Source organism: Uloborus diversus, chromosome 1 (genome assembly GCF_026930045.1).
Source record: "Uloborus diversus isolate 005 chromosome 1, Udiv.v.3.1, whole genome shotgun sequence".
Classification (NCBI taxonomy): Eukaryota; Metazoa; Arthropoda; class Arachnida; order Araneae; family Uloboridae; genus Uloborus; species Uloborus diversus.
The window spans coordinates 123583168-123595884 of record NC_072731.1 but is presented as its reverse complement, the minus strand read 5'-3'; the positions used below and the strand labels follow the sequence as shown (position 1 = coordinate 123595884).

At 33.9% G+C, this 12717-nt stretch overlaps 1 protein-coding gene across 1 annotated transcript; it reads left to right on the top strand.

Annotated features, from left to right (window-relative positions):
- The first annotated feature begins 2379 nt into the window (after window positions 1-2379).
- Window positions 2380-12488, top strand: LOC129220982 (guanine nucleotide exchange factor MSS4-like). The gene is made up of 3 exons (XM_054855421.1): window positions 2380-2582; window positions 2849-3043; window positions 11814-12488. Exons 2-3 carry the CDS (start codon window positions 2855-2857, stop codon window positions 12045-12047), a joined length of 423 nt encoding a protein of 140 aa, XP_054711396.1. The 5' UTR covers window positions 2380-2582; window positions 2849-2854; the 3' UTR covers window positions 12048-12488.
- The last annotated feature ends 229 nt before the right edge of the window (window positions 12489-12717 follow it).

The following is a 12717-nucleotide window of genomic DNA, read 5'->3' as shown; positions in this document are numbered from 1 at the left end:
GGGGGTTTCTCCCCCGGAGGAAATTTTGTAAAATGGATACAAAATTCTGCATTTTGAAGCCTTATAAGGGTTAATTGGACAGACAAAAATCTCGGGGGGAAAATAGACAAATAATTTTTTTTTTAAAGTTTCATGATTTAAATGTGCTTTGTGATGTAAGTTAATATTTTAAAAGAAATGCTGTACAGATTTAGAAAATATGTAACATGAGAGTAACATACTACTTATTAGAACAGTTCATAATTTATACACTTGATAAGAAATAAAATAGAAGCACACTTTGCTTAGGAGTTTCAAAGACTTGTCTAATTATTTTCAAGGTTTGGTTTGTTAGATTGGGTGTTTTGGCACAAGAGCCCTAGTAGGCTATACTTCGCCAATTCTTTTCAAGAATTTTAGAAGATTTAATAATTTAAGGCTCCTCATTTGCACTTTCCAGTCTCTGAAATTGAGTACTAGATTATACAGTTGTACAGTATTATTCAAACTTTATATATAAAAAAAAAAACAGCTATTTTAAGTTTAAAAGAAAAAATAAACAAAAGAATTCTCTCATTACAACAACCTTTTTTTAAATTATAAGAAGTGCAGAAAACGAAAAGAAATAGAAGTAGTGTATAATTTTTTCTGGGCTAAACAGATTAACAATATGCAGTAGAAGCAAGATAAAAGCAATCAATACAGTAGAATTTCCAAAATACTGCATTTGGGATTAAATAAATAGCAAGATATGAAACATGTGAGTCACAAAAATTTATTTCAAGTAATATGTTACAAATGAAAAAACCATGATTTTTACACTTTTGATGCAAGATGTAGCAAGGAGCTGAATTTGACATATTTTGGCATTCATCCCCCTAGCATTTGTTAGAAATTTTAAAATTTGAGGTTTGTAGCCACACGTTTCCAAATATTCAAGGTTTTCAAGCACTTGAAAATAAAATTAGTTTTTTCGAGCACTTACCATTTTTCAAGGAACAAATCATGCAATTTTTTTGCGAGTTACGGACTTACTTCAAAGCAGTAGCCCGAAGCTATAGCTTGTTTATCTTATAGGCAAATCCGGCCCTATATGTAATTCACTCTTACCTGCAGACTTTTGTAATTTTTACGAAAATTCGTCAGTTTTTACGGTTAAAATATTTTTACAATTTTACCAATAAAAACGTGTGAATTCCAGAAGGTTCCTCAAAATCTTTCGTCTGTAACAACACAAAATATCTAATTTTTGAAATCACGCAAATTGAAAATAAACATTCTGAAAAGAAAGAAAACAAATCATAACAAGTAGATCATTCTATCAGCGCAAATGGGGAGGGGGTTTCCCTTTGTTTTAGGTTCTAATTCAAAAATAATCATCAATTATTATAAGTGTTGCAGCTGAATGCATAGCTCGTTTAGCCTATATTTTCATTTATATACTTACCCAAATGGTTTTCAGTTCAAAATAGTGAATATAGGCATATTTTCAGCACCCTAGTGAAAGCTTTACTATTTGTATTTAATGTTTTTTTTTTTCTTTTCTCCCTCCTATTCTCTTCATTTTCATTGAACTATTCGAAAAAGAAAAAAATAATGATTTTTTTGTTTTAAGATTTTGGAAGATGTGTTGTTACTATTTTAAGTTCTCCCAAAACTGGGGGGGAATGCCCCCTATGCCCCCCCTTCTATAAATCCACCCATGCCCTTCTGAACTAGTCAAAGAAGAAAAAAAATAATGATTTTTTTTTTTTTAAATTTGAAAATGTGTTGTTACTACAAAAAGTCCTCCCAAAACTGGGGGGGGGGGGCATTGCCCCCCTCTGCCCCCCCATAAATTCGCCCATGCCAAAGCTGACCCCAGTGCGGTGGCTGACGCAGGAAAGTATTTCTTTCTTGCGATGTTTGGAGCAAAGAATACTGAAGATCTAGATAGCTTTCGCTACCAGTGGTACTTGCAGGCTATTGCAATAAAGCAGCCCATACATTCATTGTTCACACCCACACACACAAGTTGGCTTACCCTCCCATGAGTGTCTGAATAAAGAGAGTCCACTGCACTCAAAAACCAATAAACCCCTTTTTCACATTGAACAGGAAAATCGTGTAAGAGGAAAAAAAGAAATGAAAACGGAAAACAAAAAACGCGGAAAAAATTTCCCGCGGTTTCAGTTAAAGAAAACTCTTTATCTCCGACGTCATCAATACAATAACCGGTTAACCGGTTGATATAGTTAAATTTGCTAAGACCGGTCGACCATGGGAAGAAAACTGATGAAGGCATCCAACGGACACTCACCGTGGCTTGTGCTTCATCTAATCATCAACCGGTGCAACCGGTGGCTATACAGGTTATTTTCTAAACTGTAACCGGTAAATTTGTTTTTCTGCTTATTTTCTTTTTCAAGCGAGCGAAGCGGTGTATGCTATTTGTTTCCTTCTTTCTCGTTGGGTGTTGAGAATTCTTGAACGCTCTGCTGCGTTCAAATCATGAATGTGTGGAGCATTGAACTTTCTAAATTTTTATCTTCTTGGTCAAAGAGTTTTGATTCTGTGATAAGTTTCTGCTGCATCTTATAGTGTAATAAGTAGTTACCTTAATCGTAAGTCAGTTGTCCGCTCAAAGTTCTAAAATTATTTTTTTCCTCCGACAAAACATTGTTTACTTTCATTAGCACTTTACATTGTTGAATGTCTCAAAACAATTTCGTTGTTCTAATTTGTTGTAATATTATTTTAAGTAATCTATTTGGTATAATACAGCTTTAATTTGATCCCTGATTTTCTGATGTAGACAAATAATTCTTTTTGCTCATCTGATTCGTAGAAACTTAGTGTGCATGCTGAATTGAGTTTGATGTTTTTGCAGTAACTGATGGCAGAAACAGTACCAAATGTAACAGAGGACCCAGTTGTGCTGAAAGAAAGCAATTCCAGTGAATCGTCAGATTCAATTATAAATGAAGATGTTTCAGTTGATGGGAAAAATGTGAAGCAGATAAAATGTCAGAGGTGTCCATCAACAATATTAGTACCAGGCACAGCAACTTTAGTAGAAAATGAGGTAAAGAGAAGTGAATTATTTAAAAATTATCTCAGTTTTATCATAATTATGAAACTATCAAAACCAGATATGTGTTTAAACATAAATAATTATTTTATGGGTTTTTTGTGTGTACTAAGATGAAACTCAGGGGTGCTTACCTGGAGAGGGGGGGGGGAGACATGACACAGACTGCACCATTAAAGTTTTTAAGGGTTTTTAAAAGTTTCTTGGAGGGGAGTGAGGAGGGAGCACCCCTGTGTGAAAAGTATGAAAGTGCTACTGATTTTCTATCAGTACAGTAACCCCTCATTATACTGTGCTTTTCAGGGGACAAAGAAAAAGCTTGATTTAACCAAGGTTATTAAAACTAGTCATCCATCCAACATACAAGTAAATTAATATTAGTTCTTTTTTAACACGATTTTCAAATGGTTTTGATGAAGTTTGAAGTTCGCGAATGTACCATCACTGTTAATTCACACTAAATTTTCTGTTCATTCAATTAAAAAAGGCAACATTTTTTGCTTCAGGAATCATATATTTTTAAGCAACAAAATTTTGTTCATTTCCGGTTTAAATAATTGCATTTAATTATTTAATTGTATGAATGGTCAAATTTGGCACAAAAAATCTTTTTTTCATTTAATATTAATGTACTAAATGACATCTGACATGCCTTATTTTGTTCCTTTATTTCATCGTGAAAGTGATTTTTTTTTTGTATTATATAACACTGGAAATTTTTCAAATATCACACTGGAAATATACTGAAATTTGGGACCACCAGATCAGTCAACATCCCATAAGATAATAGGGAAAATTGGGGCTCGTTAGGCCAGCCTTGATAGCACTAAAACACAAATTTTAACGGATTTTCTGTTCCTCAACGTACTTTGGGTGTTTCTTATAGATTTCAAGGTGCTGAAACAGAACATGTTAGCAAAAATTTTCTATCACCCTCCAATTTTGAGAAATTTCATTAATAAGTTTTGGATTATATATGCTATTTTTTAGCCGCTAAAAGTTTTCTATATTTTTCTTTTAGATACATTTGATCCGCAGACACATATTTTTTTACTTATTACAGCAATAGAACATGCAACAAGAGAGTAGAAACCGAATTCACTTTGATAAGTTTTATATATGCGACCTTGAGCAGGTGGCGCTATAGGCGTTCCATATCATTTCGATTTTGTGGGGAAATGCTCTACTATCGGTTCCCATAGCTTATTCTTGCACAATGAAAGAATACTAAAAAAATATGAAGCTATATTGATTCATGAAATTGACTACTCACATCATAACTGGAGCCTATGGGCGGTTTTTTTTTTAAAGTAATTGCCGTTCTCATCGGTATGCAACTTGATTTTACAATATGCTCCTATTTTATGTGTGAGTGCAACAATGGGACAATACATGAACAATATATCAAAAAAGAAATGATCAGAGCTCAAACAATATATTGCAGGTGAAAAAAAAAATGCAAAACATTCCTCTAACTGATTAAAAAATATATTCCCCCAACTTTACACATAAAGTTGGAATTGATGAAGAATTTTGTTAAATCAATGGATAAAAAGGTTGTGGATTTCATTATTTGTAACGACAGTTCCCATCACTCATTTATGCAAAAATTAAGGAAGGTATGCTCACTGAACTACAGATAAGAAAACCTATGAAGGCAGTGGCGGATCACTGCATAGGCACATGAGGCGATAGCTGGGGCCTCCAGCAAAGCAGGGGGCCTCGGAGCGTCAAGTGTCACATCCTCAAAATTATGATTTTCCATGATAAATCCTCAAAACTCATGGAAATCGATAGATAATCATGGATTTTAGACACGGGAGAATTGCTTCCAATAGAGCTAGGGCTCCCTGAGTCTTAAGGGGCCCCAGGCCTCGGGTGCCTTTGTTTAGATTTTCTCAGGAATTTGAATTTTCCTCATTCTTCCCAGAATTTTAGTACAAAATTGTATATTTTTAAATACTCCACAAAACTATCTAGTACTTTCCGATAAAATGCATAGTTAGTCTTGCTAGAATAATTTTTACCATTCCAAGTAGTTTTTTGGCCGAGTACTCCATACACTCGGCCACTTACTTCTCGGCTGAGTAAAGAGTATGCATCTTGTTTAAAAAAAAAACTATTGATCATGAAGATATTTGCTTTAATTGGAATAGCCAAGGACAGGCCCGGATTTGCGTACCTGCAGATCCCGCAGTGCGGGGGGCCCACGTCCATAAGGGGCCCAACCAGGGTTGGCAAGTTTCTGCCGAGGCGGTTAAAACCACTGGTAGAAACCGGTTAAAACCGGCATGGCAATAACCACTTTCTGCCACATTTGCGGCAGAAACTGGCAAAAACTCACAAAATGAAAAAAAATTTAAATATTGACATGCAATATGATGTGCATGGAAAAAATAATTATTAACCAAAGCACAATTTAATTACGATATTACCACAATTTAAAATCAAATGTTACATTGCTTGGACACTGCAGTTGCTTAATAGAAAAGGTGGTTTCTAAAATCTAAATAGTTTCTCAATCTAATATGTACAAATGAGAAATTTTGGAATATTCCTGCAACAGAAGAGCTAGCAGGCAATGCATGAAGGAACCAACAATGTTCGTGAATCTTTCATCTATTGTATTTTTTTTTTTAAACTGTTCCAGCATGTAGTAACTGGGGTAGTGGGAGAACTTCTATAGGGAAAATAAGTTTCAAGAAATAGGGCCAATTTGTTTTGCAAAGCTGTGACATTAGGTACAAAATCTATGTTAATATTGGCAAGTAAAACTCTGGCACTTTCTTGAAGCACGTGATAATTTGGATCACAAACAATTTAGATGAAACATATAAGTGAGCAAATTAAAACCAGAAATGCCTTTTAATTCTGTATGTCACTCCCCTTTCCTGAGCACCTATATGATTTTTCATCTTTTGTTAGATTAATCCAAACATTACGAGCATCTGCAATCAAAAAGTTCCCTTCTCGAACTAAATCAAGGGCATTAGCATAGGATTTTATTTTTTCAAATGATGAAATGAAGTTTAATTTTTTAGTTTACTTAAACGAATATCATTTAGCAATCACTTAAGTAATTAAAGATGCTTTTAAGTTTTTGCCAGTTTCTGCCTGTTTTTACCGGTTATAACCAGTTTCTGCCACTGGCACGGCAAAAACTAGTTTCTGCCGGCAGAAAGCAAACCCTGGGCCCAACGGCCCAAGAAATTGAAGGAAAAATTAAAAAAAAAAAAAAACTAGCACTAAGGCTTATTAACGTTACAAATATACACTGCTGACCTCAAAGGAGGGGCCCTACAGATTTTGATGCAGGTGGGTTGTTTTTGTAATGTGGGGACCCCAGGACTGTGGGAGGTTGGTTCACTTCATAAAGTTCTGTCAAAATATTGATATGAAAAAAGTTAATGAATTGAAAATTGTATGGGATGATGAGAAATATTTAATGTAACTCATGGTAGAAAATAAAACTACTAATTGAATATTATGATGAGATAAAAAAAAGAAGAAAATTACAGAACCAGACCAATGTGCACTGACTCCCCCTATACACTTGTGCAGTCAAAATTCTTCTGAAAGCCAAAGTTTTTTTAAAGTATAAGTTGTAATTCCCTTTAAAGGGCTAGTTTTTATTTATTTATTTTTTTCTGTGCAGGCTGTTCAAGCATTTTGGTAAAGAAAGAGATGTGTTAAACAGTTGCCAAATGTCGATTCCGTTACGTTTTGTAGAGTCCGTAACCAAATTTAGAAAATTAATAAAAAATACCGAATTTAAATAATCATGAAACTTATTTTAGAATATTGTAACACCATAGTGGAAATTAGAAAATATTCAATTTAGTGATATAAAATATATAAATAAAAAATTTAACAAAACTTTTTTTCTAATTATTGTTACGGATTCTACAATCACCATTTTCACAACTTATAATTTTTTAACGAATGCACTTTTTGATTAAAATGATTATCTGTATTAGAGATAATCCTTTACTTTATTTGTCCCAAGCACCAGTTTTGGCTTGAAATTCAGTTCAAGTCACTATTGAAGAAAAATTCAATGTAGAGTCCGTAACGATAAAAGTTGTATTTTTGATGTTTTGATTGCGATTGCATGGAGTAAAATATCTGGAGGAGAGCCGTCTAGTAACATAGATTCACCAGAAATTACGTAAACTCCTTCTTAAAGACTAAAATTCTGAAATTTTTACAAAGTAAATCAGGAAAGAATTCCTCTCCTAAATGTTCCAAAGATAGCCTATAATTGTGTTTTTCACGAGTTCCACAGCGAAAAACTTTCAGAGAGAGCCCCTGGACCTTCTCCATTGCATTTTTAAACTTTAATATGAAGTAAATAAAGAAAAAAATACGACATTCATGTCCTGTGGAGTGTGCTTTTTCGATACATATAAAAAATTTAACCTTTTAACAAGTTTTGTTACGGACACCCCATGTCACAAATACCGTAAAATGCCTCCAAAACTGAAAACAGATTAAATTGTGATCTGTAATGGAATGGAAAGGCTTGGAAGAAATAGTTTTGTTCTGCAATCTTTTTTTTTTCATCTGAGAGTTATTACTTTCACATTAAATCAACCATATAAATTTAACTTCATTCCCAGACTAAGGGTGCTGTAGTTCCCCCCCCCCCCACACGTGAGGTCAGAAATAACCCTAGACAAAACTCAATAGTTTTGCAAATTTAAGTGTGAATTATATTTAAATAAATATATGCACTATATATGGTGGCGTATTAATGTTAGGTGGGGGGGAGGGGGGCTATAGGAACAGTAGCTCCTTCTCCCATTTGCTCAAAACGTACAACAGATCACAATAGGATTTGAAATGGCATGGAAAGTCTTAGAGGAAAACTTTGTCCTGATGTGGAAACTTTTTAAACTGAAGTTATTAGTTTCAAATTAAGTCATATATTTGATTACGTTCTGGGGTGCAAGACAGATGTTCTTGTTAGGTGGTCAGCCTAATGCGGAACCCCTAATGTTCGGATCGGACTAAATTGGACAAATAGAGAATAAAATTTTATTTTTGCTTGTCAATTTCAAACTACTTCTGGTGTGAAACTTCTCTTCCCTATCTATTTTTATCATAGCCTAAATAAGATTTAAAATATGTTGTTAAGACTGAGAAGAGCTCCCGAATGCCCTGCGCCTAATGTTATCATTAAAAAAGCTTAATATTGCTTTTCTAGCTTTACTGTCGAAAATTTGTAGGGAATGTCTTTAAACACTCTCTATTCCCTTAACATGACTAAAAAAAGATTCATTTTTAGGCTTTCCAGCTTGAAACATTTCTTTGAGAGGCCACCCATTCCATCCAAATATAACCTAAAATTGTATTTTCAAAACTTTAGTGTAAAAAAATTTCAGAAAACAGCCTCTGAACCCCAAAGCATATTCTAGCATCATCCAAGAGAGCCAAAAATACGTTTTAATCTTCTGGAGAAGATCTCCAAACACTCTTTCTAATATTACTATAAAAGATTGAATAAATTGTGTTTTAAAATTTCAATTTCCAAATTTAGCAGAAGAAGATGCCTAAATTCTTCCCTACATGCCTAAGATCTTTAAACGCAGCCAAAAATTGCACCTCTAAGACTTCAACTTTGATAAATTTCCGGAGGGTCCCCCCGAGGACCTCCCCCCTAGTATCAGCAGAGATAGCTGTAAATTTTGTTTTAGAAAATTCTGTTGGGGAATACCCGAACATTTCTTCTTCACATACAACCTAAAAATGACTTTGAAAGAGATTTCAAGAGGGGAGGAGGTAAAGATAGAATCAAGAGGAGGCCAGGGTCCTCTTTCCCCTATCTTTCACAAACGTAAACTGTAAGTCACATTTTTAGTACTTCAATTTTGAACAAATTCCAGAATAAAGACCTGACTTCACTTTTGTGACGTAAGGACATCCCCCTAACGTTGACGAAGAAGACGTACAGTTGAGTTTTTTTTAACTTTAAGGTCAAAAAATTGCTAGAGACAGCCCATTACCTTTTCCCATTTTCCAAATGAAACACCCTAAAATACAGCCTTTTGAAGACTTAGATGTTAAAATATTTTCATAGAGAGCCTCCAAAACTTTCCGTTTCCTAAACGTAACCAAACATTGACTAAAAGTGCGTTGTTCAGACTTCACTGACAAAACCTTTCCAGAGGGCCTCTGAACGAATTTCCTTAACGTCACCAGTTGTAGCCTAAATTTACGTGTTCAATGTTGAAAAATATCCGGAGGAGAGCCGTCTAGTAACATAGATTCACCAGAAATTACGTAAACTCCTTCTTAAAGACTAAAATTCTGAAATTTTTACCAAGTAAATCAGGAAAGAATTCCTCTCCTAAATGTTCCAAAGATAGCCTATAATTGTGTTTTTCCCCCGAGTTCCACAGCGAAAAACTTTCAGAGAGAGCCCCTGGACCTTCTCCATTGCATTTTTAAACTTTTATTTGCAAATTTCTGGAAAGAGCGTTCGATTCTCTAAGGCCTAATATCGCTAATTGACTATAGCTAGGAAAAATACTCGGGAAGGAACCTCAACCCTGTCTCACCTAACTTTACCACCAAAACGTACCAAAAATTGCGTTTTTGACATCAATTTTGTAAATTTCTATGCGAGGGTCCTGACCCCCTTCAAGCATTAGTTTCTTTTCACTGCCTCTCTCTAGCAATAGTTGGGGTAAAATGTTTATCCCAAGCTTTTATCTTCACTTTTTGATCAGGAGCCATACCATCTTTTTAGCATACCTCTTTCTGTTAGGCGAATGTATTTTTATCTACCAATGTTATAATCTTCTCAGCTTTATATGAGGTTTTTGCCTGAGCATGGTTTTAGCTACTCCAGACTCATGAGCATAAAGCTAGAGCGTAGCTGCAATCTCTGGATGCTGTAACTGACTTTTTTGGTGTTTGCTTGCAATTCCGCCTTAGCTCTGGCTATGGCGCGGTAATTTGTAGCTATATATCCAATGTAGATGTATATAGTGTTTTCAGACCTTTAAAATGTTCGCAAAGTATTTATATTTTGCAGATTATATTCTATATGAGTTTAAGTAAAAAACCATATTCAAAGTCCTAAATTTTTCGGGAGAGGGACGAGGGATGGCTTGTAGAGAAATTTTCATTGTTTAAACAGGGGTGTCTGTTCCCTCTAATAGCGATGACTCCCCCCCCCTGCAAATTGAGAGCACCCGCAAAAACAAAAAAAAAAAACTTTGAAACAGTGACTTCCCACTTGGATCGAGGTCGCCCCCCCCCCCCCCTTGTTCGAGTTCTAGATCTGCCACTACTACAGAAAACAATCAATTTTTATTTCAAGAAAAACTTGGAATTTGCAATAAAAAAAGGGGACTTTTAAAAAAAATATTTTTCCTAGTATTTTATATATTACTCCAGTGATGGATCTTATGTGAATTAAATGAAAAACCAATGTAATTAAAGCACAAATTCTGAAGAAAATACAGTATATTGCTATTTCAAGGCTACAATGGAGCCTCTTCCTCAGTGCAAAAAGCTCACCAACACAACCGTAAGTTGCGAGAAAACTGACAACCACATGGAGACTGGTATTTATACTAAAGAGGGCCAACCAATAGGAATTCAGTACACAAGACAACAAACAACCAATCATCAAACGACGTGTCAACCCTGGGCTCAGAGCAAGGGGGAGAGACAACCAATCAGAAGCCAGGAGACAAAAAGAGTGAGAGACCACGAAGAGACTAAAAAATTAATTATAGAAATTGCTTCTAAATATCATGAAAAAAATGGAGTGCTGGAAAAATCATTGACAAGAGAATGAGAATTTTTCCAAATATAGTTAGTTTCTCAGAAATCGAGGTCATAAACCAAAGAACATTTACAAATAATCTTTGCAGATGAAAAATCAAAACAGTGACCAGAAGTCCAGCAAGACTGAGCGATGGAAGAACAAGCAAGTTCTTTATGTTTAACATAATTTCTGATCTTTAATGTTTCACAGCCTGGGCTTGAAACTGCCACCCTTACCTGTCTTCCTTCAAGTTTTCGTATTGAGTTTCAACAATAGCATATATGAAAATTAAGTTTCAGGATTATTAAAATTATCAATTGACGATGCTGTCAAAACTTGATTTTACAAGAACATTGGTTGGTAGACACCACTGATTCTTTAATACTTCTTTTAAGGACAAAGAAGGTTCATTTGATCTTTAATATCATTTCTAAATCTGAATGGAGGATTACTTTTTTTTTTTTAATGTCGAAATATGCCAAATGGTGTTTCCACACTTGCAACTGAAAAATGAGAAAAATAAATAAATAAATAAATAAACAGCATCTTTTTATGAAAATTCTTTATTTTTTATTTCTTTAAATTTTTAATGTTACAATCTTTCCTTTTTAACCTATTCTCATTTTATCAGCAAACCGCCATCTATCCTCATTCCCGTAACAAATTGACTTCACTATGTGAAAGAGGAATGGGAATACTCCCATACTTGTTTGGATTCTGCTATTGGTACGAGATTCCTGTACCTGTTGTTTTCACATATCTAGAATACTGGATTATGTATAACGATAAATATTCACAATACAGTGTATTAACAAAATGCTCATATAAGTCAAATCAACATTCCAGTTGAGTTGACTTGAGCTGTCTTAAAACTAATAGTTATAAATGTAAAGTTTACACAATCTGTGTCATATTGAATCATTTTCAATTTTTCTATTTGCAATTTCCATTGTAGTGCTATATCAGAGTCTTTTCTTATTTCAGTTTGTGTTGCCAGATCCACAACTGAAAAGTGAAAATAAAGAAATTCCAGATGAGAACTCTAAGAAATATTGGTGTGTTGACAATATGTATGCATTTGAAAATGTTGGTTTTAGTAAAAATGTTGATGGGGTTAAATATTTGATTTGCGCCGATTGCGAAATAGGTCCAATCGGTTGGCATGATTCCAACACCAAGTTATCCTATGTATCTCTGAGTAAAGTTAGTTACTGCTGATTTTTGTGATTAAATGGAATGAATACATCTAGTATGTACGATGATATGGAATTGTGAATCAATTTTTATGTTTATAATTATTTTGAATATTATATGTGATTAAATTTATTTTAAATCTTTTGATAGAGGTTTAAATGATTTCAACAAAATGTAGGGATTGGAAACTGCACTGAAAGTATTTGAAGACTGAATGTTACAAAATGAATGTTTCTTGCTTGAATTTTCAGTAAATGTTTTTGAAGATATTTCTAATTGTTGTATTTTCTGGACTAAACACATTTGTTTCAAAGTTGATAAATATAGATCCTATGTGTCAGTTTTGTAATAGACAAGCTGACTTTTTTAAAAAATATAAATGATTTATAAAACTTATTTAGTTCTTCTTCATTGTTTGTTTTTTAGTTGGCTTACCTCATAAGTAATAAATGGCATGCTGCTCCATTGCTTTCTATTTTATTTTTAGTTTTGCTTTTGCTGACTTTTTAAATTTATTTATTTTAGTACTGCTTTTTTCTCAAAAAAATTTTGAAAGTTTGATATTTCAGCCCCATAAATTTCCTTTTGTTTCAAAATATGAAGAACTTGTTATTCATATGTTACATGTAAAATATTGGAGGAAAAAGTACACAGATATGTTCGGATTGAAGAAAGGAGTTGTATTTACAGTTTT

Coding starts and splice junctions, on each gene's coding strand:
- LOC129220982 (XM_054855421.1), top strand. CDS start 2,855: ATGGCAGAAACAGTACCAAATGTAACAGAGGACCCAGTTGTGCTGAAA. Junction 3,044..11,813: donor CAACTTTAGTAGAAAATGAG/GTAAAGAGAAGT, acceptor TTCTTATTTCAG/TTTGTGTTGCCAGATCCACA.